The sequence below is a fragment of the Megalobrama amblycephala genome, linkage group LG20 (assembly GCF_018812025.1).
Source record: "Megalobrama amblycephala isolate DHTTF-2021 linkage group LG20, ASM1881202v1, whole genome shotgun sequence".
Taxonomy (NCBI): Eukaryota; Metazoa; Chordata; class Actinopteri; order Cypriniformes; family Xenocyprididae; genus Megalobrama; species Megalobrama amblycephala.
Window position 1 is genome coordinate 30,804,086 of NC_063063.1, and position 25,158 is coordinate 30,829,243.

Here is a 25,158-nt window from a genome sequence, read left to right on the forward strand (position 1 = left end):
GAACTCAACTGACTGCTACACACTGTATTGAATTTATGTAATGCGTGGTTTGACACATACTGAACTCTTAATTTCTTTTTCTCACTTTCTCAGAACAGTAATTCATTTCTCAGAAAACAAATCTCACCCTCTTTACTGGATTTCACTGGTATACCATGTGATGATGAAATGAGGTTCAAGATAATCATCTTTAGAGAACAACACCAGTGTTTCTTCATTCCATTGCTTTTTAATACAACAACACATTGTGCAACACAAAACCATTTACATCATTAGAAAAGTGCATGTGTAGAATAATAACAGTAAAATAATTTCCATACTATTACCACTTACCACCAATACAAAATTAACATCATGTACATATCTTGAATGTCAGAACAATAAAAAAGAGCAAAAGTAAACACTGTTTTTTGTTGCTTTACCGTTTTAGTGTTTAAATAGGTGTGAGATCATTAAAGATCAAATAGATAAATAATACTACCATTATTTCATAGAAATCAATGACCAGATATAGAGTTCCTATAAAGTTTATGTCTTTCATGATCTTCACTTGAAAATCAAACAAAACACACTGCTTTTATAATGTTGAGTCTGTGATATTAGACCACATTTACTGGACATCTTTCTTGGCAGTTGTTCCGAAACCTCTTCTTCTGTTTGCAATTTTGTTTCATTTTGTAAATCACAGGAACGATGACGATGATAAAACTGCTTACGACAGCAGCAATGACAGCGACTTTAAATCCACGTCCTTCTGCTCTTTCGTGCTCATATTTTCCTAAATTATCCAAGTTACTTGCTTCTTCTAGAAAGATAAATTTAAAATGTTTCATGACATTAAAACCATTTATTCACAGGTGATTTAAAATTATAAGAGGCTAAAGAGCAGTTTTCTGTCTTTCATAAATAACCTGGAGCTCAATAATCAATAACTATAAAAGAATATATTGTACCTTTCCTGTCATGATCTTCAGTGTCAGTTTCAGGTTTTCTGGGCTCTGTTAATAGATTTTAAAACACTGTTAGTAGATTGAAAATTAAAGTTTCAAACATCCATTGAATCTTATCACAGGTCTTTTATTTTTGTCTGGTTTTTGTCCTTAAAACGCTGTTGTGTGTAGAACTACTTTTTTGGATCTCATCCAAAGCCGTTTCGAATTCAAAATGTAATTTTAAAGATAGTAACGGAGGCTTGAGCCATTTAAAGCTATTCAACTCACCACCAAGAAATGTCAAGTCGCTTTTCAGTCGTTACACTATTTTATTGATAATTCATGGGGCACCGCTGACAGCGTGATTTACATAGATAATAAAAGTTAATTTAGTAGGTAAAACATGGAAGTTGTTTGTCATTTTTATCCAATTGTTTGTCATATTTGTCTTGAATGAAATGAGATGAGTTGGTGAAGTGATATGAAACTGATTCACTGCTGTGTGTTTATTGGAAAATAATTGCACGCCTTAGAACATTCATTAACCAATCAGAATCAAGCATTCAACAGTCTTGTGGTATAATAAAATATATATTACCTTTCCTACCAGGAGCTTCTTTGATAATTTCAGGTTTACTGGGCTCTGTTAACAGATTTTAAACCACTGTAAATACACTGAAACTACAAGCTGCAAACATTTATTGAATTATAAACAACAGTATTATATACAGTACCTGTTATGTCCACAGTGAATTCTGTTCTTTTCATGTCACATGTTGTTTGAAAAAATAATCTGAATTGTCCTGTCATTGCTGTAGTTGGAGTGTATCTGCATGTGAAGCTGTTCCTCTGTTCACAGGGGTCCAGATGAAACTCTTGTTTACAGATTGCTGAGTTATTATATTTTTCAGGGTATTGAAACTTATACATTATAATGCAGCATTCAGTGCACTTCTGAGGGACACTGCAGGTGAAAGCTACTTGTTTTCCTACAGTTCCTGTCACATCCTCACAGCTTATACTGCAGACATCTGAAAAATAACAATATATATCAGCAACTGAAGAATAATAAAAATGTATGTAGCTATAATAAGAAATTCAGATTCACTTTCATTGAACATTGTGCATCTTTATTTGTGCATGTGTGTAAAAATCAAAATCATATGAATTAAAACATATTCCATTATCTTATATTCAGTCCCTCCTCAAAACTCACACACTCTTTCTAGTGAAAGTTTATTCTCTTACCATCATCAGCTCGACAGACAGCAGTAAAAGTCCAAACCACAATGAACAGTTGCACAGAATTCACAGCATTCATGCTTTTGATTCTGCAATAGAAAAAAGACAGAAATTTGTATCAGATGAGAGACTTAACCACCAAGGAGGACTAACATGGAAGTTCTCGAGATTAAAGATAGAGATTGTTGAGAGAAAATTATCAGGAAAAGTTTGCTTAGATTAAATGAGTTCCTTAAGGAAAAGATAAAAACAACAAGTCTGCCTTCATTTCAACATAGCGCAGCCATATGGACTAGTTTGAAATGACGATTAAATGTTTTAACAACCTATTCTTTCATGCTCCAAGAAACACCAACATCTTCTAATGCTCATTATGACTTATAATATGATCGAATATAGAGAACGATTTGCACTTTGCAGAGTGAAAAACACTTCGCTTTTACGCTACTTCAAGCCTCGGGTTATGTAATATATCACTCGTCATTTTTAGAGGATTCACACAACATAATGAATCATGCATTAATGTTGAGGTGTTGAAGGGACTCATGGGTGCAAAATACACCCGCGAAACCACAAGATTAATCACAATAAAGCACAAAGAACACGACGAAACTCCATTCAGAATAATATTACAGTCTACAGCGCCACGCCAGCAACTGATCGAGGCGATATAAAAGCCTTTCTATTTAAATGTCTGAAAAACAAATGCAATTTTGTAGGAACTGTAACACCGATCGGGTAAAATGATCACACACACACACACACACACACACACACACACACACACACACACACACACACTATATTAAACAAATACAGTTAACTACCAGTTTTCCCGTGATTATGGATTAGGCTAGTAAAGGATCCTGTTGAGAGAAAGAGAGTTATATTCACCTCTGGTCTGTATGTCTTCACCGTCTGAGTTCATTCACACCGAGACTCTTCTGCGACACCAGAATGAGCGAGCTTTCGCTTTCATGCACTCAGACCTCACACAGCTGTTTTGTTGTCACATTTTTGGCCCGCATCCCAATGTCCATACTATCCACCCTAAATAGTACTGAATATTCAACACGATCACATGAGAATGCGTATCAATAGTACGAGTTTGTAATCTCGTAGAATATATACGCCAAAATGAGTTTTGGCGTGCTTATGGCAGGGGCGGCGCCAGCCGATTTTGCCGGGGCTTCAGCCCCGAATGTTTTGAGTCAAGCCCCGAATGTAATGACAGTCACTGAGCAAATATGAAACTGGACAATAGCCTATGCAAACCCCCGAAATCATAAGTTGTTTTATTTCATTGCGCTTTGGCTTTGCATATACTGCATACAGCCTGTAAAAACAGACCTTAAAAATAATCTAGCCTATAGAATACATTTCTTTGCTGTCGGTAGCCTATGGGCTACACCGTTTCTTCCTCTCTGTTGAATATGCAGCAGGTAGGGGAGGAGCTAGCACAGTCAACCGCAAGAGTGCGAGACAGTCAGCGAGCAGGAATTTCAGGTTTGAGGTTTCTTAACAGTGCTCTCAAAATATAATTTTTCTAAACAGATCTCTCTATTAAAATACGTTAAGCAGTTCAATACAGCTTTTCTACAGTATCCGACCATACACCGGCAGCGCTTTCTCTCTCTCGCACATTTGCGCACGCGATCAGCTGGTGATCTGGTGATCAAAATAAAAGCTCAAGGATTTATCTTTTAAAAAGAAATGAGTACACAAGTATTGTAAAAAAGATGTTTGAACCCTTTTTAATGTCCAGGTACAAGTCAACGCTGTTTCTTTGTTCAATTTGCACACTGTATATGGGTTGAAGCTCTTAATTTTGAGTTTCCAGAGTGCACCAGATTGATGCATTTAACCTTAAAATGTACAAAATTTTCTTCCGGGGGGGCATGCCCCCGGACCCCCCTAGAGCTGGTACATCCAACAAAGTTTTACAAATTACAGTGTCAAATAATGTACATTTTCTAAACAAGAATACGACAACAAAAGCTCCTTTCATGTCAGTAAAGCTGTTAATAGAAAATTAAAATGTCTTTGGACAAATATAGATTTGGGCTAAGCCCCGAATGTTTACAATGTCTGGCTCCGCCCCTGGCTTATGGTACGCGTTTTTTCGCGTGCATATGATACGCTCTTTATGGCGTGTATATGATACGCTCTTGGGTAGGATGGGGGTGGGGGAGTGGGGGTTTCGTACGTATAGTACGCCATAAAGTACGTCTCATATGCACGCGAAAAACTGCGTACCATAAACACGCCAAAACTCATTTTGGCGTATATATTCTACGAGATTACAAACTCGTACTATTGATACACATTTTCGTGTGATCAGGAAGGATAGTATGCACATTGAGACGCAGGCTTGGAAAAGTCCCCTTCATGCCATGTAACGACAGCTGCTAATGCAATACACTGACTAATATCAAAATCGTTGGTTATTCTTAGACCGTTTAATAACTGTACTGGACTTCATGGCTCAGCTATGCTATAAGAGCAATTCATGACTGCCATCCAAAGATGCAAGGCATTGTTGTTTTACTATTGCATACCTGAACAAACACATCAGGGAGATTTTCTTCTTTGTAAGGCACTAAATTCACTGGAGGAACCCTTATCCACCTATGAACCTGTCAATCTCTCCTCATCAAAGGTAAACAGTTTTTTAATGGATAAACCTCTAATGGCACCACCTCTACATGCAGTTGTTAAACCTTTGTGCCAAAATATGAACTCAAAATTTTCCATCATTACAAAAAATTCAAGCCACAACCATTGTGCTCTTTGCGCGATGCTTCCCATGGTGCACAATGCACAATGCAAACACATGCATTTAACAAAGCGGAATCATTGTTTTGTAATATATTAGCAATGCTTATTACCTCTCTTTTTCCTTTCAGTTCCCCATCTGTGTTCAGACCTTCAGCATCACGACCAAGCATAAAAGCCTGATAATAAGTGTATGATGATGAAAGTCATAGTCGATATGAGCTGTCTCTGTCTGTTGCGTCAGTGCATATAAACGCCCTGAAAATGACCAAACTTATGTAGAACATTATGTAGGGGAGAGTGGGGTAGGTTGACCCACCCCGTCTTGGCAGCCGTACCCAATTGCCATGTGACCATATATTTTGGAGCTACGCATTATTTCTGCCAGACTGTGAAAAGGAGAAGCACATGGGAGGAGTGGAATGCGCCAGTTTACTTTAAAAACTGTTTTTGGCTTGTTAAAGTAAGATTTTAGCATAACAAATATAATGGCTGTTACATCAAAGCAAATTTGTTCATGTCTAAAAATATTTATGAATCATATTAGTGATTTAGCAATGTATAAAATCATGCAAAGCATTTAGCTAAATATTATCCTGAATTGGTACGCTAGCTTGTTTCCCCCAAAATGACAGCTATATGGGGCAAAGTGAGCCAAATGCTGTGGGGTAAATTGAGCCAGTGTTTACCCCACCATAATGCATTGAATTAACAGTGTAAATTAAATCTCTGAAGTATAAACTTCTATCATTTCAATGTAATATTATGCAGCTGGGATTGTTTTCTTTTCTTTCTTTTTCATTTTTTTTTAGTTTATTTGATAGGAACAGTGTATAAATCCACCAAATCCTTCTCTGATATGAACCAGAAGATGTTTCATCATATATATAGTCTCTAATGGCCAAACATGGTCAACATTGCAGAATAACTACCAGACCATTTTGACTAAAATATTTATTAGTTTCGGTAACATTTATTCATTCTAATTCAGTTTTTATTTAATTTTACTCCAATTTTCTGTTTAGTTTTTTTTTTTTTTTTGGTTCAACATATTGTTTCAGATTGTTTCATAAATATTTGTAAGCAGATATTTGATTATTAGATTAGTTTTCAAAAGAGGTAATCTTTTAAAAGAGGTTCAACAACAATGAACATGTTTACTATAGCTCGAGTGTGATTTAGAGGAGGTCAGCCAATGAGTGCAGCATTAATGATGTCCAGTGGTCTTGAAATGTCGTCTTCTGCTTCATGCAGTCAGCCTCCAAACACTCCAGCACTGAAAGAGGAATCCTCAGAGTCTGTGCGTGGTGACACTGCTAAAAAGCTTTTGTTGGCCAGAGCCAAAACTCACATTGAACAAAAAACAAGTCCATTCAACACTATCTGCAACAAATAATGACAGCCTAGAGATGTTTGGCCAGCAAGTAGTGTTGTGGTTTCTACTTTATGCAAAAAAAATCACTTCTTAAAGATCTTTGATTCCAGACATTTTATTATTTTATTGTACAACAAAGGAAACAGCCTCTTCAGGAGACAGCTCCAGATTTCTGCTCTGATCTCATTATATATCCAGGCAAATGCCCTGTGCCATACATTCTTATAGACATTCTTGTAAAGGTCCTTTTACATTCTGCAGCTTGGAATAGAATTTTCCATATGCTTTACATTTCTCATCAAACTTAGCAACACATGCATAAGGCCTTGTACTCTCATGTATTCTGCAACCTTAACACGCACATGTAAAAACTTTTCATATGATTGTAATTGCGAATTGAGATTATGCTCTATTATACTTAATTTTACCATAACAAAATCTTCTACAGTAGCAACCGAGCTGAGAAATGTTAAAGATAAAGCATTGCAGCTCAGACTTAGGAGGAATATAGTGAATATGTTGTATGATGCTCAAGTCGCTGTGTTCACTTGTGTTGTGTAACGTTGTGTGGAGCAAAAGTTGTGTGTGAAGTGCTCTCTCTGTCTCTCTCTCGCTCTCCCCCTGTTGCTTCGTGCTAATTGTGAACACAGGTGCAGCTGTTTATGTGGGTGGAGCCGGGAATCGTTCAGTGGATAAAAGCTTGGAGGGAAGACTGCTCGATGAGTTCCCTCTCCTGCTTCCTGTTGTTGTACCAGCCGAGTGTGTGTGTGACGCTGCTGGACTAGCCTTTGAAGTAAATCCTGGTGTAGAGAACAAATTGTTAGCGGTATAGGCCGGTAAATGTTCAATTGCCCTTTCCCATGCAGACCGTTTGTTAGTGGGAGGCCCTTTTTTGTTTAATTACTATTTTTCTCCTGTTTATTCTGTTAGCAGGGAGGTAAGACTTGTGTTTTTCTTTTGTTATCTTTTTTCCAGGGAAGATCTTTAAAAGTAGGTATCCCCATCTTTTGTTTGTTGTTTTGGCCGACCCACGGACTTAAAGCCATTCTTTAACTTTCTTTAAGAAATAAACAAATTTCCTCTCTGACTCAACTGGTGACATTGTGGTGTTTGTGGGAGCAGGAGACGGGACTCCGGGCGACACATGTTATAATGTGTCGCTCTCTATGTTACGACCGAAGGCTGTGTTTGTGGAATTCGTAACAAAGCTCAAGAGGCAGAGCAGGCAAGCCAGTACCAACCACTAGTTGTGGGGCCATCTTCATGTCAGTCAAGGCCTTACACACCTGTGCCAGTGCAATATCAGGTATACAAGGCGCCCAGCTGAGCCCTCAATGTCAAAGTGGACCCAGGCCCAGTCACAAAGAGCATGATTAATTTAACACAACTTCTGTAATGTCCCAGGTGAGAAAAAATTACATTTCTATAATGTACTTAAAGTGATATTTTTGCGCACTAATTTTGTATTTAAAATGCTAAAAATTCTTCTTTAGTACTTAAGATAGTCTCAAGAACATCTAAGCATGAATATGAACTAAAATGTGCTTTTAATAAACTATCTCTGTATTAAAAAAAAAAAAAAGATTAATTACCACTTGTAGTACACTAGAGGTCTTCACCCGCTAACCGCATATAGTGATTTTCTTCCCGACCCGACGGGTCCCGCTAAAGATCGTTTCCAGAATATCGAGTTTAATTTTCCCTTAAAGAAAGAGAGTGATTGGGTATAACAAATATAAAATGTTGCATATACAAGATTTGTTATTTGTCTATGATGCTGTCAACACCCTAAAAATGTCAGAGAAAAATTGTTGGCTTAGCTATACTGCAAAATGAAATCTTTTTTAACATCCATGCAACAACAGAATGACGCTGACTGACGACCGTTTCAGAACGTCTCTCCTCCAAAGTCCGATCACAAAGGTTGAATGTTCTCTGAAGGTTCACTCGCGCAGACCTCTAATGCAAAGAACATATTGCCAGGTTTCTCGGGACAGAGAACTGGTGACCGTGTGAGCGCCAGCACTGCAGAAAGTTTTGTTCACTTCAAGTTCAAGCACAGATGCGCGGATGTCAAATCATCTCGGGAGTGAGCGGCTTATTGTCAGACCGCCCGCAGTACACTAGTTACCGACCGCAATCCGCCTTTTTTATTCAAAATGTAAGGACTTTAAGTAAATGTAATTAATTTCACCATTGTGAACTCATGTTTCCATTTGAAAGAAGTTTCTCTCTTGGTCTGAGTATTTAAACTTGATGTTGCAAGAGGCTCAGGGGGTGATTCTGTAATCAGATCAGCCCACATTGGTGAGTGTCCTACAGACGTGTGTATTTTTCTAATGTCAGCAGGCCCGGATTAACACAGTGTAGTGTCCTAGGGTGACCACATTTGAAGTGATGGTAAATAAGACTTACCTAAGCAGAATTTTTTTTTTCTAGAATTTGTGCTTGCAAAATCGTTAATTAATTCTGCCTTCACGTGCTATTGGAATTATCGTAAATACGAGCTTCCTAGGTAAAAATTGTACATGAACATATGTGTAATCATTTGAGGAATATTGTATGTTTTATAGGCTACATAGCGAATATTGCCTGCATTTGATCTAAATAACAGAATCGTAAGCCAATGGACTATCTAGATAGCACTGTGAATTTGGTTGTCAGTGCATGGGACACCACATAGGCCTATCATTTTGGATTTAATAAGATTTTCCCAATAAATAGGCAAGAATAAACCTGTGTCCTCCATGCAGCAGGCATGCACAAGAGCCCTGCCGCCTTTGATCGGCGAAAGTGAAAGTGCCCTTCTGCGGTCGCATCGCGAGTAAATGAGGATCCGCGGGACCGCGATGTACGCAGACCTAGAGTGCGGCGCGGGACAAGATTTGATGGGCGCCGGGACTGATCAAATCTTGTCCCATCCGATGTAGGTCTCTACATCGCGTTGTGCCCCGCGGATCTCCATTTCTCGCGATGCGACCGCAGAACGGGCGACTTTCGCCCCTGCCCTCGCGGAGGTCAAAGGGGCATGCCGCTGCTTTATGGATTCTGTCACGTATATTGTAGATATTGTATATGTATATTTTGTATGTATCTTTCCAGCTAAATAATATACAAAACACGATTTTTTAATCACTTGGTGCCCCCCTATTGGCTGGTGCCCCAGGGCACTCGCCTAATCCCGTCTATGGATAATCCGGCCCTGAATGTCAGGTATTCATCTTTTACTCTGTTTGTGAGCATTTGATGTTTTGTATTGATCATATCTGAATCGATTATGTAATTGGCATTTACATTTACCTGACTAATACATTGTTATATTTGATTTTATTCTGATTTACTCTGAAAATTATTGACTCTAGTAGATTACGTTAAATCCATAACCCCGCAACTCAGGTTAGTAACAGACTAAAGTACAGTTTAGGTGGAGCAGTGGGGCACACCAACTGATAATTTTAGAGCTCTGACTAACACATTGGCGTTAGTTATGTGAAATATTTTATGTTTAAAGTGTTGGTCTCAGCATTAAAGGAAGGTAGACAGAGGGTCTTTTGTCCTCTGTTGATGCTGTGATCTAACATAAGGTTTTCTTTATGTACTGGAACCACTCCCAAGTACAGTGGCAGAGCCAGGATTTTTTCATAGGGCAAGCGATTCAGGAAGAAAGTGGTGCGGCCGTGCTTTCCACGCTTTTTTAGACGCGATATGTGAACAGCCCCTAATATGACAACTTTTTAGTGATCATAGAGGGAGCATGCCAAATCCCTTAAGCAGTAGCCTATGCTTATTTCTTGCACACAGAATTGCACATATAACCAAGGCAATATTAGGTTTTTATTCTATGTCACAATTTTTTAAATAATAGTGCACAATTATACACAGCTGTGTATAATTGCACTCACTGATAGAAAAACAGTTGTACTATATATCATGCAACACTCTTGTGACAGTTTTGAAAAAATGACAGTTTTGTGTTTTATTAACAGACATTGACTGTATTCCAAAACATTACAATCTCTTTTTTTGTCACACACAGTATTGCAACTTTCACCTGGCGTCTTAACACCCAAATTATATTACATAACTTGTCTGGGCACACAACCTGTTAACAGAGTACACAAATAACACACACGTTGTACTCTTTCCCATCATCCAGTCACTCTAAATGGCACATTTTTATTAAACTATTAAACAGATTAGGTCACATGACATACACTTCGCAGTGTGATTGGATTGCCTGTACCACAGAGAAAAAAAAAAAAAAAAAAAAAACAAAGCTGGAAAACCAAATAAAATTACAAATACAAATGAGAGTATAGCTTATACATATTTATCATAGTCAAGTTAAATTTTATTAACTTGAGCTTTGTTGCTGGTTTTGTTACACCTGCAACCATATCATCAGTTGGATAGCACTCTAAGTCTGCCTTAATTTATTACTGATTTCACAGAATGGTATTTAATGTCCACATATTGGCGATCTCACTTTGTAAAGAAAGACTTTGCGCCTGCGCATACGCATTCTTTCACAGAGCATTCGCGCCAAACTTATTTTTACAGTTTACTGCACTTTGATATTCTTCTCATTATTTCCATATAGCTGCTAATAAATCGGAAGTCTCGCAGCTTCACAGAAAATAAAATGAAAAAAATATAGGCCTTTATCACAGTTCGCGTGTCGTCACATCCTGCTCCGATTAGTAGCGTAAAGTAATTTAAACGTGCATTATTGTCAATGGACAGACCTCAGTTTTTAGAAGAAAATTAAACTAATTTAGTTGAACTGAACAATAAATATCAGTATTTAAAACTGTTTATTTACACGATACCCTACTATGTATAACATTAGTCCTATCTGAGAGATGTGAATTGTCAGTCATGAGGAGATTAACAAGCAGCGCGCAGCTCAAGTTACTTACAGAGGAACCATTAGACTGATTTAATTTTATTTTGTTCATTTTTGCATTATATTACCAGCCATTATTGTCTAGAGTATAACACTATCCAATCACTGTACTCAAATATGGACGATATGACTTATTTATGATGATCAGACCAATTATTTTTTAACAATCGTCTATGGGCTGGAAATATTCCTTTATTTAAACAACTTTGATTTAATTATTGATTATTGCATTAAGTAGATGCATGAAAGTAAGTAAATGCACTTTAATTAAACCTTTAATTTAATACCCCACCCCCCAAAATAGACATTATATTTTATGATTTGTCTAATTCTAATGCTCTTTAACGTGATATGTTGTTTGCATTTTGTATTCTTGCAGTTTTGCAATAAAATAAGGTGATCAGACTCTGCACATACACATACAGTATGGCTTGCACGTTCCCCTTTAAATCACGAAATAACCGTCTGAATATCATGACACCCTTTTTCTCTGATTCACAATAAACTGAGGTTGTATAAGAAGTATCTGTGCTGAATTTTACATAAATCAAAACAATCCCGTGCTGTGGGCACAGCCATTGATACAATTTGAAGCTTCCGCTTTGAACACGGAAGTGTGATAAAGGCCTATAAGGTGGATAGACTAAACATGTAATACACATGTGCATGAAATCACGTTTTCACAAATTCATGTTTTGGTAGTTTACACGGATATGACAGTATCATTATCAAAAATTTGATTTTTTCAGGCCACCAAAACGCTGTTGTTGTATAAATGAATGGCCAAAAAACACATAAAAAATTAGTTTTTAGTTGAAAACAGTGTCGTATAAACAGCACCTTTACATTATTTCTGTCAGGACCACTATCGTCAAATATGATTGATAATGCATAGAGTTTGTATTGGCGGTATGGTTCTGTTCTGGGCAAGAACTCCCTGTGCATCCATGCAGCCTAGTATGGATAAGAGCCGGGAGAGCAGCAATAACCCCCCTAGGGTAAACAGAACAGAACCAACATATGCAGAAATCATCAAATGTCATAATTTAACATGTACACATATTTCAAGAATTAGTCTGATTAGGAGAATAATAAGGCTGATCCTGACTAAAGAGAGGAGGAGCTGGGGATGGAGGAGGGTAGTTTGCTCCTGAGAAATGCAATAGCTGCTGATAATACTGAGGAGCTTATATATGGATGCTGTGATAGGCATCATATTCCTATAGGTCACCTGGGAGTCAGCTGATGTGAGCTTGACTGATGTGACCTGCCAGAACTGACGCTAACACTGGATCTTTACATGAAAAATGAAACAAAATTCACAACTTTCATTCTGTTTCATTCTGATCTTTTACTGTTGTCATTGTTGGTTCTTCAGAAGCACCTCTTTCATATTTCATCTGTAATCCAGAAGGGTTGGAGCATTTGAACCTCTTTACACAAGAGACTGATATCCCGATGATGAAGATGATGATGATGATGATGAAACAGCCAACAACAGCACCAGTGAACATAGGGGCTGTAGATCCTGTTTGATATGATATAGTAAAATTAAGAATATTCCGTAATGTCTACAGATGTATTCAAATGCATAAAATTGTTCATAAAACGACCATATTTCAGCCTATTGGACTTCTCACACAGACTTCACAATACACTTCTGCTGCTGTTAGAATATGTACTCATATCTAACTGTACTCTATACAGAAACATATCAGACTGTCAATATTTGTAAACTCTCCCATGATTAATAAGACTTGAGCATCTTTTACCATGTCAATTTCTGTGATTTGACATTAAGGATATTTCTGACAAGTGATAGAAGAGCAGTTTCCATTTTTATAGTAATTCAGAACAGTAAACAATAATCAGTTGTTATTTAATATGGTATGATACCTGTATTAACATGAACATGCTAAATAACAGTGTTCTAACCTGAATTCACACTCAGTAATAAGTAACTATAATAGAATGATATATATTTCTTACCAGGATCTTCAGAGCCAGTTTGTTTATTGTGCTCTGTGAACAGATTTTAAAACACAGTTAGTAGATTGAAAATAATTTATTGAATTATAAACAACAGTATTATATACAGTACCTGTTATGTCCACAGTGAATTCTGTGCTTTTCAGTCCACACGTTGTTTGCACAAAGAATTTGAATCGTCCAGTCATTGCTTTAGTTGCATTGTATCTGCATGTGAAGTTGTTTCTCTGTTCACAAGGGTCCTGAGGAAGATCTTGTCTACAGATTGATTTATTGTCATTATAGTTCTCAGTGTAATAAAACTTATATTTTTCAATGCAGCATTCAGAGCAGTTCTGAGAGACGCTGCAGGTGAGATTTGCTTCTTTCCCCACAGTCACATTTTTACAGCTTACACTGCAACCATCTTATTTAAGAAAAAAAGATTATATCAGTTTAATACATCAACAGAAAACTAATTTCACATCATGTGTCATATTACACATCAAAAGTAAAGTTGAAGTGTGTCGCTTGATTGATTATATACAGTAATGTTAATATAACAACAGCAGCAGTAAGATTTTATTGCTCTATAACAACTATATAACAGCTTCTTGTGTTCTGTTAGTAACCTGAATTTGTATTCAATATGTAATTATAAAAGAATGTAATATCATTTTTGTCAGGAGCTTCAGTAACAGTTTCAGGTTTAATGAGCTCTGTGAACTGATTATAATCTACTGTTAGTACACTGAAAATAAATGTACAGCTGCAAACAGTTATTGAATTATAAACAACAGTATTATACTGTACCTGCTTTGTTCACAGTCGATTCTGTTTTTATTGGTCCACACTTGATTGTTTGCACCAAGAATCTGAATTGTCTCATCATTTCTGTAGTTGGAGTGTATCTGCATGTGAAGCTGTTTCTCTGTTCACAGGAGCCCTGAGGAAGATCTTCTCTACAGATTGTTGAGTCATATTTCTCAGGGTATTGAAACCTATACTTTCTAATGCAGCATTCAGAGCACTTCTGAGAGACGTTGCAGGTGAGATTTGCTTCTTTCCCCACATCTCCAGTCACATCCTCACAGCTTACACTGCAGACATCTGAAAAATAACAATGTTTATCATATGATACAGCAACTGAACAATAATAGAAATGTCTGTTGCTTTAATAATATAAAAAAAATCAGATTCACTTCTACTGAATATAGTGCTTCTTTATTTGTGTATATATGTATCAAATTCATATGAACCAAAAGATTTTCCATTTCCGTTATCTTATATTCAAAACTCTCACACTCTCCCTCTAGAGGAAAGTTTATTCTCTTACCATCATCAGCTCCACAGACAGCAGTAACAGTCAAAACCACAATGAACAGTTGCACAGAATTTACAGCATTCATGCTTTTGATTCTGTAATAGAAAAAAAGACAGAAATTTGCACTAAAAGAAAGACTTAACACGATTAAATAAATAGAGATGACTTACTTAAAGTTGAGTAGAAATGTAAGAATTTATCAGCCAAAGTTTGCTTGGATTAAATCAGCTCCGTTAGGAATAGCTCAAAACTACAAGCCTGTCTTCATCTGAACATATGGATACTTTAATGCTGGTTTAAAGTCGCTTAGTTTGAAATGACGATTACATTTTTTTAAATATACTATTCTTTCATTTTAGTAAAGAATATTATTTTCCTGCTGAGAGAGAGTTATTCTCACCGCTGGTCTGTATGTGTTCTCCGTCTGAGTTCATTCCACTCTGAGACTCTCCTATCGGTCCTCCTCTGAATATAAGGACCGACTTTCGGTTTCAAAATTAGTCAGTTTTCACACGGCTGTCCTGCTGTGATTTTTTGACCAGCAGCGGGTGCTCCTGTCACTATCCTGCAAATTTCCCTTCATGCCATAACGGTGACGACAGCTGCCTATAATATAATCGTTATAGTGAAGTTTTATTGCCTAAACACCGTCAAGAACGTCACAAGAGAAGTTTGGTGGATTTCCATTATAATTTGTTATTTATTTCTGTATTCTAGGCCATCATAAAGAGCAAACATACTGTATGAAAGACCAGGAACAAAATGAAAGAATAAAGAAACTTTAAAGAAATAAAAAGTAAACAAAACAATTTAAAGTAGTATTTCCTTCACTTTCAGTCTATAACAATATCAGTTTTGTCCTCATTTACAAATATAACAAGCTTAAACAAGCAGCAATCCTCAGCAAGAGTCATCAGACGACACTCTTTAACAGTTTCATGCGGTTTATGTACATTCAGCTGCTGCTTAATTGCAAATAGAGTTTCAAATGATAATCATATTGATCAAAGACAATTGATTTCATCATAGCAGGACACGCTCTCTGCTGGCAGAAGAATGCATTGCAACAGTAGGGTAACAGTTGGTTAGGGTAACATGGGGTTAGATGGAAACTGCTGCCTGGGGGTCTTCTTACTCCAGTAGAGGCCATCTTACCCTTCTTTTAATATTTTACAACTTTATTACTTTATATTCCCAAATCACTGGTATAGGTTACACTTCACGGACATCAAAGTTGATAAAAGAAATTCTAAAAAGACAATCCTGAGAAGTATTATGGGACTTCAGTAACTTAATAAATATATTTATAACGCTTAAAAAAAAAAAAAAAAAAACCATAGGCAAAATCAATAGTCATATACAATGTGGATATATGACATGCAAAACTAATAAAATAAAAACAATATTTACTCAAAAATGATCAAAGTCTTTTGAAACAAAGGCAGGATTATTATCTGATGCAGATCATCTCAACATGGCCAAATATTGGCTGATTAATTGTTCTGATCAATATAATAATTGATCTATTATTAATGCTGACATAGTATGTGAGTTTTACAGTTCATCAGGGATTTGTAGTTAAACTGAACATTATATTCACATAAAAAATGAAACAAAACTTACAGCTTTCATTTTGTTTCATTCTGATCATTTACTGTGGTTATTGTTAGTTTTTCAGAAGCACCTCTTTCATATTCTATCTGGGATCCAGAAGGGATGGAGCGTTTGGACCTCTTTACACAAGAGACTGATATCCCGATGATGAAGATGATGATGATGAAGATGATCATGATGATACAGCCAACAACAGCACCAGTGGGTCGTATAGGGGCCGTAGATCCAGATCCATATTCCTCTGTTTGATATATGTAATAAAATTAAGAATATTCCAATTTTTTTTAAATGCATTCAAATGCTGTAACAAAAAAAACTGTACACAAAACATACAATTTTTCAGCCTATTGGACTTCTCACACAGACTTCACAATGCACTTCTGTTGCTGTTAGAATTTGTACACATATCTAAAAGTACTTTATACAGAAACATATCAGACTATATATATTTTTAAACTCTCCCATGATCAGTAAGCCTTTACTTAAGTTTATTGAAACTTATTATTACCATGTCATTAATTTATGCGACTTGACATTAAGGAAATTTCTGACAAATGGTGGAAAAGCAGTTTCCATTTTTATAGTAATTCAGAACAGTAAACAATGATCAATTATATCTGAATATGGTATTAAGATACCTATTAACATGAATATCAGGTGCAATATATTTCTTACCAGAATCTTCAGTGTCAATTAGAGGTTTACTGGGTTCTGTTAACAGATTTTAAACCATTGTTAGTAGATTGAAAATAAATGTACAGTTGTGAACATTTATTGAATTATAAACTTTGATAAACTTTATTAATCCCCAAAGGGAAATTTATGTCACAGCAGCATAACTATATAATAAAAAACAAAAACATAATCAACATTCACAATAGCAACAACTTAAGAAACAACTGTTGTTTTATACAGTATTATATACAGTACCTGTTATGTTCACAGTGAATTCTGTTTTTTTCCATCCACACACTGTTTGCATAAAGAATCCAAAATTTTCAGACACAGCTGTAGTTGGAGTGTATCTGCATGTGAAGCTGTTTCTCTGTTCACAGGAGTCCAGAGAAAGCACTTGTCTACAGATTGAGTAAGTATAGGTCTTAGTGTAATAAATCTTATACAATGTAATGCAGCATTCAATGCACTGCTGAGGGACGCTGCAGGTGAGAGTTACTTCTTTCCCTACAGTTACAGTCATATCAGCACAGGTTACATGGCAGAAACCTGAAAATAGAAGTATATATCAGTTTAATACAACGGAAAGCTAATTTCTGTCAGTTTACACATTAAAAGTAAAGTTGAAATGTGTCGCTTGATTGATTATATACAGTAATGTTAATATAACAACAGCATCAAGTTGATTTAATGCTATATAATAACTATACAACAGCTTTTTGTGATCGGTTATTAACAAGTTCGTATTCAAATAATTATAATAGAACGTAATATCTTTCATACCAGGAGCTTCAATGGCAGTTTCAGGTTTAATGGACTCTGTTAACAAATTTTAAACCAATGTTAGTAGATTTAAAACAAATGTACAGTTGCAAACATTTATTGAATTATAAATGACATAATTATATACAGTACCTGTTATGTCCACAATGAATTCTGTTCTTATTGCTCCAAAGTTTGTTTGCACAAAGAATCTGAATTCTTCAGTCATTTCTGTAGTTGGAGTGTATCTGCATGTGACGCTGTTTCTCTGTTCACAGGAGCCCTGAAGATCTTGTTTACAGATTGCTGAGTTTTTATATTTCTCAGGGTATTGAAACTTATACATTGTAATGCAGCATTCAGAGCGCTTCTGAGAGACATCGCAGGTAAAAGTTACTTCTTTCCCCACAGTTCCAGTCACATCAGCACAGCGTACACTGCAGACATCTGAAGAAAAGTTTATATCAGTTTAATACATCAACAGAAAACTGATTTCTGTCATTTTACACATCAAAATAAAGTTGTAGTGTGTCACTTGATTGATTATATACAGTAATGTTAATATAACAACATCAGCAAGTTTTATTGCTCTATAACAACTATATAACAGCTTCTTGTGTTCTGTTAGTAACCTGAATTTGTATTCAATAATAAATAATTTTAAAAGAATGTAATATATTTCATACCAGGAGCTTCAGTGATAATTTCAGGTTTACTGGGTTCTGTGAACAGATATTAAACCACTGTTAGATTAAAAATAAATGTACAGTTGCAAACACTTAGACCTATTGAATTTATTTACCTGTTATGTTCACAGTGAATTCTGTTCTTTTCATTCCACACACTGTAAGAACAAAGAATCTGAATTGTCCTGTCATTGATGTAGTTGGAGTGTATCTGCATGTGAAGCTGTTTCTCTGTTCACAGGAGCCCTCAGGAAACTCTTGTCTACAGATTGTTGAGTTTTTATATTTTTCAAGGTATTGAAACTTATACTTTCTAAAGCAGCATTCAGAGCACTTCTGAGAGACGCTGCAGGTGAAAGTTACTTCTTCACCCACAGTTCCAGTCACATTCTCACAGCTTACACTGCAGACATCTGAAGAAAAGTTTATATCAGTGTAATACAACAGAAAACTAATTTCTGTCATTTTACATACAAGACAGTCAATTTAAAGTTGAAGTGTGTTGCTTCTGCAATATTAGCATCACCAAACAGAAATGCAAAAATAGCATCAGGTTTTCCAAACACTCGGTCTGAAACTCTTCACTTGCCATGTGACTCACATGCTGCAGTCCATGTTCTGCATAATACAGCAAGATAAATTACCTTCAGAGAAAGAAAGATAAAGTTTTCTCTTACTATCATCAGCTTGACAGACAGTCCAAACCAGAATGAACAGCAGCAAATTATCAGCACCCATGGCTGTGCTTCTGCAAAAAAACACATGCCATATATTTAGATCTAAAGTGAAACTGAAGCTGTGCTCCATCTAGATATACAAAGGAAGAACACGTCATGTGTGTTGATCACCACTGTTACTATCCCGGAGATCCCCTTTTTGACATGCCTGTGTATATTTGTTACTCATTTTAGAGATAGGGTTGGATATTCACATCATACATCATTCACTACTGGTAACCAAAGTCTCTTTAAGTTCACTCAGCAAAACTAGAGCTTCTAACAGCAGCTGCAGTGAAGTAATGACTTAACCAATCTGTGCAATTTGGCCATTTCCAATTATTGGGCAGGACTTGTCCCCCTCAATGCCTATGGTGGTTACAATGCCTATGCCTATTACTTTTAAGTAAAAGAGTACTTTTAAGTGAAAGCAAGATGTGGTGCAAATGAATAGACCTCAGTCAGAGTAGATGATATATATTTAATTTTTGGATTGGATTTTGAGATGTGTTTGTGGCACTTAAAGGAGATTGCAGTCTTACCAGACTAAATGTTAATATATAAGACCTAAAACATGCATTAAAAGGAAATAGACAGCCTAGGGTATATGTTTTTTTTTGTTTGTTTGTTTGTTTGTTTTTTTCATGGTGACTTTAAGGTCTTACGTAATGTTTTAATTCCTAACACATTTTTTTCCAGATTTTTTTTGTTACCAGGAATTGTTTTGGGAAACTTATAACATATATGTTAGACAAATTTCGACCTTATGGATTCAGTAAAAGCAAACTTTTACTGAGGCTTCAGGGCCACGATAAACAATTTACCATCCCATACAGGCCTTGAATTATATCTTAATTTAACGAACATTTAATATAGGCTTATAGGACATTTAGGGACTTAAAGGGGTCAAGACATGAGATATATATCGTCCAATCCTCGTCATCAATAAAAAAGCATTAAAAATGTACTATGTCTGACTGTCTGTGAATTTATAAACTTTCACTTTCTGTTTTAAAATTTCTCCGATTCACTGTCGAGTTCTCTCACTCATTTGAAACTGATCAATAATCGCTTGTAGGGAAGGGATGGATGTTTTATCGCCTTCTTTTGCTTGTATATTTGTAGTTTTAGATAGACTGACTCACATTATATTCACTTACACTACAGAACACAACATCGCTTCGCTCGCGCTCCCGAACAGCACTATTATAAAATACATCGACTAAACTCACCTGAATGTCATTATATGCTCACCGACTCAGCTTCTCAACATCCTAATTTCCATCAGACGAAGTTGATACTTTCTGATGACTGAATCCGACGCTTTGAGGAAAAGAAAAAGGTAGAAACTCACTAGTCGTGAGATTCGTCTCCGCCTTTACAATACCTGTGACCAACCCTTTGTCAACGTCACAAGGTGAGAACATTGCGTAGGGCGGGGGCATGCTCCGAACAGATTTTTTAAAAAGATATTTGCTTTACATGTTCATTTGTAGTTACTTTAATTGATTTTTTTTATTTTTTTTTATTTGTTATTACCATGCATGTCCAAAACTGTAATTTTTCACACACACACGCACGCGCACACACAAAAAAATTGTTGCAACATTTCACCAAAGATTGAATAGGCTACATTTTGTCAAAACCTCATGTTATAAAAAGATGAAGTCAATAGAAGAAGACAATATTGTCTGATTAGACAGCAACACTGAGCTAAACTGCAGACTATTTGCCCTCTCTCTCTCTCCACTCCCACATCTTTATTTAGATTTATTTTATGAAAACTCCTCTAACTCATTCCTCAGAATGTGGAAAACTAGTCCCAAAATCTAACTAAAATTTATAAGCTTACCATTAAAAATAATTCCATTTCTATTCAACACTGAAAATCAATGTCTAAAGATTTAGTTGACTTGTTTTACATAAATAAATAAGGCACATACTGATCATCTGTGTATTTCTTCACTAACTTTACTAGTTTCACTGACATAACTCACCCATCATTACCATGTTCAGATATTCATCTTAAGAGCATCACAAGTCTTTATTCATTTATTTGCTTTTTAAAGCAGTAAGGCACACTGTACAGTACCACAGTACTCACACTATTACAAAAGTACATGTGCAGGAAACAGTAAAAATCATTTTAATATATATATATTATGACTGAAAGTTACTTCTTCATCCACAGTTACAGTCACATGAGCACAGTCTTTCACTGCAGAAATCTGAAAAACAAACAAACAAACAAACAAAAAACCAACAAAAAGCATATCATACAGCAACTCGTGGGTGTAGAATACTGGACTGATTGCTTAAACACTAAAACCAGGCTTTAAACTAAAATTTCAAAACCATACCCGCCATTTATCAAAAAGCACACCCATTTCTGTAAACTATAAACACTATTCCCCTGTTTTGGATGGGAAGGAGGTGGTGGAGGAGGGGCAATATTTGATGCTGGGGCAGAATATTTTGTGTTATTGTTTGGTGTAGCTATTGTACTGTACAGTACATTAAGGAATAAAAAAATATGCAAATGTATACATGTGTTTATCATTTGAAAAGTTCCTTGAGGAGGAAAACCACAAGCAACACAACTTATTACTGTTTTTTTTTTTTGTTTTTTTTGTAGTATTGTTTTGAATTTATCTCACTAGTGTGTAAGACTATGTTGTAGTGTGTGTGTGTGTGTGTTTTTGAGGGCTTGTGTGTGATGAGGGAAAAGTTTAGTTTTTCAGCAAAAGTCATTGGTTTTGAGTGTAGAGCTTCATTTTGACCTGATAATAGGATGTTTGGGGAATTGGGTGAGATGTTATGGATTTGCGTTTACCGTTTTGAGAATATGATATTCAAGAAATGTGTTTAAGCAATCACGAAAAACTGTAATAAAACGTAAATTCATTCCTTGCATTTTTTTAGTTCACTAGAGGTTTTCATGGGCCAGTGTGAATAAATCTAGATTTAAATTCAAAGAGGTATGATAGTCAATGACATGGGGTTTTATTCTTATCCAAGGCAATGTGTTTCATTCATACTGGAAGCCAGAGGGTGCTCTCTCACAGAAAGTCCAAAATGGACTCATAGAAGTAATAATTTATGACGTTGCAGGAAATTCCTTATATGGACAAAGGCATCCAGATATCGTTGTAGCTGAATAAAAAGCAGAAACGTTTTGACTGAAGAAATGTGAACAAACAATTGTGACAATATATTATGTTTTTCAAGCCATCTTGGGGTATTTCCATAACAATAAAGTATATGAATAATGCAGTGCTAAATGACATTATTGGTGGCATATTAATTCACAAGATTGTAATGAATTTTATTAATGTTAAAGGATTAGTTCATTTTAAAATGAAAATTAGCCCAAGTTTTACTCACCCTCAGTCCATCCTAGGTGTATATGACTTTATTCTTTCTGATGAACACAATTGGAGTTATATTAATAAATAGCCTGATGCATCTAAGCTTTATAATGGTAGTGAACAGAACAAACGAGTTTGAAGCTGAAGAAAATAAATAAAGGCCTGATAAAGGCCTTTATAAAGTGACGTTAGTTATGCTTTCATTGTAAGCTGAATACTGATCAGCATCTCAAATGTGTCTTAATAGGCACAATGGTACAATTTAAAATATATTTGTTAAAACAAACAAAAAAGCAATTAACACATTTCAACAATGAAGGAAAATAAAAAAAAATCTGTTTATAAGTTTATAATCGAAAATGCATGTTTGTTTATATAAATCTGTGACATGTGATTAAAACAGCCATCAGATGGTTATGCAGCAGCCAATAACAATTATGTACCATTAACATTATATGTTCTTATAATATAATATTAATATTATGGTACATAATTGCTGTTTTTCTCCACAGTGTCGTTTCAGTGCAGTTATTACAAGATCAGATCTCTTTGTTCTATTGCTCACAATGTATTTTTTCTTTAATGCTGATTTAAATAATAAACCCTATGTTCTCTTTACTGACCAATCAACAAATTTATCAAATTATCAAATTAAATTATGTTCTGAGTCTCAGTCTGGAACGTCTGATTGGCAGGAGTAATCAGTGTCATTCTGATCAGGGGACGAGTCTTCGACAGCATTTACCTGTAACAAAACACAGATTGATGGAAGATTAGAGAAATGAACAGGACTGATGTCTGAGTTATACACACACACACACAAACACACAACACAGACTTGGAGGAACATATGGTGGTTTTCCCTTTTTAAAAAATTAATAATTTCAAAATAAAATAAATATGGGATAGTGCTTGTAATAAATCTGATAAAATACATGACAATATCATTTTCTGTCCTACAGCAAAACAATTGTTTTTATGCCATAGTGTCTGACATATTGTGATCTTATTTGCTTAAAGGGTTAGTTCACCCAAAAATAAAATTTCTATCATTAATTACTCACCCTCATGTTGTTCCACCCCTGTAAGACCTTCATTCATCTTCTGTGCTGAAATCATTGATCTTGCGCTGCACTGACTGACAGCTGTTGTGATTTTAAAGGGAAAGTGTGTCATTCATTCACAAGAAAAGTTATTGTTTTTTTGAGTATTTCATACTTCAAATTGACAAAATGTATTTTTAAACCTAGTTATTTTATGATGTTTAATATTTAGTCAAAAACGAAGTGAAAATCGATTAGAGGAAATGGCTGATATATGCACAAATAAATGCTACTTTGCCGCCACCTGCTGGTTAAAGTGGTAATTATTGTCTTTTTTATTTTTAAATAAGTGTTTTCTATCAAATGTTGAATTTCCTACATTTTTAAGCTTGGTTTTACAGTGGGGACAATCTCAGAAGGATGAACAAATAGGCCTAATGTTTGTGGTCATCACATTAAAAATAACAATTTTTCTAATTACAGACACAGCGTTTTTAAACGGTCCCAATAGTTTTTATTGCAATCTATAAAACTGCTTTATTGACAAACTAGGTAAATGATAACTGCATTAAAATATGAATACAACATTAAAAAGTCAACCATTGATGGTTTTGTGTCGATGTACAGTGAGTACAGAATGAACAGTTCACCGGAAATGCCTGAGCTGGCTTAACAACAACCAGGAAGTAACCGTAAATATAGTCCATTGTTTTAACTAAAAGAAACTTGTACTGACCTATCTTAAAATATCCCTGCTGACCACGACTATTTGTAACAGGCAAGACAAATGCCCAAGACAAAATCTGAATGGACCATGGAACTGTTTTGCATGTTGAAATATTTTATGGTTTGATTTGAGTATGTGAGTTAATTTTCCGAAAATATCTCAGTGACATCTCAGCCGTCGATTGAGCAACAAACCTGTTGGTAGACAATGTGGCGGACAGTGGAAATATGCACTCATCCCAGATGATGTCCCGCTGGCAGAGGCATTCCGGGGTCTCTAATGTCAGCAGCTCCACCAGGGTCTCACCCATCACCATGTTCAGACATTCATCTTTAGAGCATCACAAGTCTTTATTCATTTCTTTGCTTTTTAAAACAATAAGGCACAATACCACAGTACTCACACTAAGTGCATGTACAGAAAACTAACAGTAAAAATCATTTTAATATATGAGCAATATGACTTATCAAAATGAAGACATCCTTTAAAAGTCAGATCATCTTCTGCTGTGTCTTGTTGAGATGTTCTTGATACATGATACATTCTGGCTGAATTTTTTCTGAAAAGATGCATTAAACATAAATCATTTAAATCATAAACACAATATCAGACTGCAGACAGTGAGATTCTCCATCACAATATGATTCTTCTGCTGACAATCTGATAAAACTGATTTCCTGACACATACATGTGAAATTGATCTCTGTGCAATCTCTAAAAAACAATCATACATTCATTTGGAAACCATGATCATACACAACTTCAGCTATGCTTTCTTCGCAAATTGAATACGGAAGGCGGTCTGGCGTAAGCTAGATATTTTACTTTATAACTTGTTAAATTTAGATATTTTTCTTACACAAGAGCACCGTATTACTTTAGAAGGCCTTTATTAACCCCTGAAGACATTTTGCTTTAAAAGGATGAACTTCCATCAGATTCATACTCGCTGTTGGTCCCATTCACTGTCATTATAAAGCTTGGACGAGTCAGGATATTTATTAATATAACTCTGATTGTGTTCATCAGAAAGAAGAAGGTCAAA

General features: G+C 35.6%; 3 protein-coding genes across 5 annotated transcripts; all 3 read right to left on the reverse strand.

Moving 5' to 3' along the window:
- Nucleotides 1-209: 209 nt before the first annotated feature.
- Nucleotides 210-5,230, reverse strand: LOC125255888. Of its 2 annotated transcripts, none has more exons than XM_048171406.1 (6): nt 5,063-5,230; nt 2,181-2,263; nt 1,667-1,963; nt 1,531-1,575; nt 954-998; nt 210-805 (listed from the first exon to the last, which is right to left on the reverse strand). In XM_048171406.1, the coding sequence occupies exons 2-6, from the start codon at nt 2,251-2,253 to the stop codon at nt 600-602; spliced, it is 666 nt and encodes a 221-aa protein (XP_048027363.1). In that variant the 5' UTR covers nt 2,254-2,263; nt 5,063-5,230; the 3' UTR covers nt 210-599. The 2 variants fall into 2 exon arrangements, with proteins under 2 accessions (XP_048027363.1, XP_048027362.1); XM_048171405.1 differs by lacking the exon at nt 5,063-5,230 and adding an exon at nt 3,069-3,294.
- Nucleotides 5,231-11,197: 5,967 nt separating this feature from the next.
- Nucleotides 11,198-15,141, reverse strand: LOC125255589. Of its 2 annotated transcripts, XM_048170933.1 has the most exons (7): nt 14,923-15,141; nt 14,693-14,790; nt 14,535-14,617; nt 14,012-14,308; nt 13,332-13,625; nt 13,220-13,252; nt 11,198-12,758 (listed from the first exon to the last, which is right to left on the reverse strand). In XM_048170933.1, the coding sequence occupies exons 3-7, from the start codon at nt 14,605-14,607 to the stop codon at nt 12,559-12,561; spliced, it is 897 nt and encodes a 298-aa protein (XP_048026890.1). In that variant the 5' UTR covers nt 14,608-14,617; nt 14,693-14,790; nt 14,923-15,141; the 3' UTR covers nt 11,198-12,558. The 2 variants fall into 2 exon arrangements, with proteins under 2 accessions (XP_048026890.1, XP_048026888.1); XM_048170931.1 differs by lacking the exon at nt 14,693-14,790.
- A 62-nt stretch (nt 15,142-15,203) lies between these two features.
- Nucleotides 15,204-20,361, reverse strand: LOC125255588. Its single transcript, XM_048170930.1, has 9 exons — nt 20,208-20,361; nt 18,937-19,007; nt 18,376-18,672; nt 18,260-18,295; nt 17,727-18,020; nt 17,595-17,630; nt 17,067-17,360; nt 16,812-16,847; nt 15,204-16,377 (listed from the first exon to the last, which is right to left on the reverse strand). Exons 1-9 carry the CDS (start codon nt 20,216-20,218, stop codon nt 16,151-16,153), a joined length of 1,302 nt encoding a protein of 433 aa, XP_048026887.1. The 5' UTR covers nt 20,219-20,361; the 3' UTR covers nt 15,204-16,150.
- Between the last annotated feature and the right edge of the window lie 4,797 nt (nt 20,362-25,158).

Coding starts and splice junctions, on each gene's coding strand:
- LOC125255888 (XM_048171406.1), bottom strand. CDS start 2,253: ATGAATGCTGTGAATTCTGTGCAACTGTTCATTGTGGTTTGGACTTTT. Junction 999..1,530: donor AGAAGCTCCTGGTAGGAAAG/GTAATATATATT, acceptor ATCTATTAACAG/AGCCCAGAAAACCTGAAACT. Junction 806..953: donor TGAAGATCATGACAGGAAAG/GTACAATATATT, acceptor TTATCTTTCTAG/AAGAAGCAAGTAACTTGGAT.
- LOC125255589 (XM_048170931.1), bottom strand. CDS start 14,607: ATGAATGCTGTAAATTCTGTGCAACTGTTCATTGTGGTTTTGACTGTT. Junction 14,309..14,534: donor TGTCTGTGGAGCTGATGATG/GTAAGAGAATAA, acceptor GTTATTTTTCAG/ATGTCTGCAGTGTAAGCTGT. Junction 13,626..14,011: donor ATCGACTGTGAACAAAGCAG/GTACAGTATAAT, acceptor TTCTTAAATAAG/ATGGTTGCAGTGTAAGCTGT.
- LOC125255588 (XM_048170930.1), bottom strand. Junction 18,296..18,375: donor ATTCACTGTGAACATAACAG/GTAAATAAATTC, acceptor ATCTGTTCACAG/AACCCAGTAAACCTGAAATT. Junction 17,361..17,594: donor AACTGCCATTGAAGCTCCTG/GTATGAAAGATA, acceptor TTCTATTTTCAG/GTTTCTGCCATGTAACCTGT.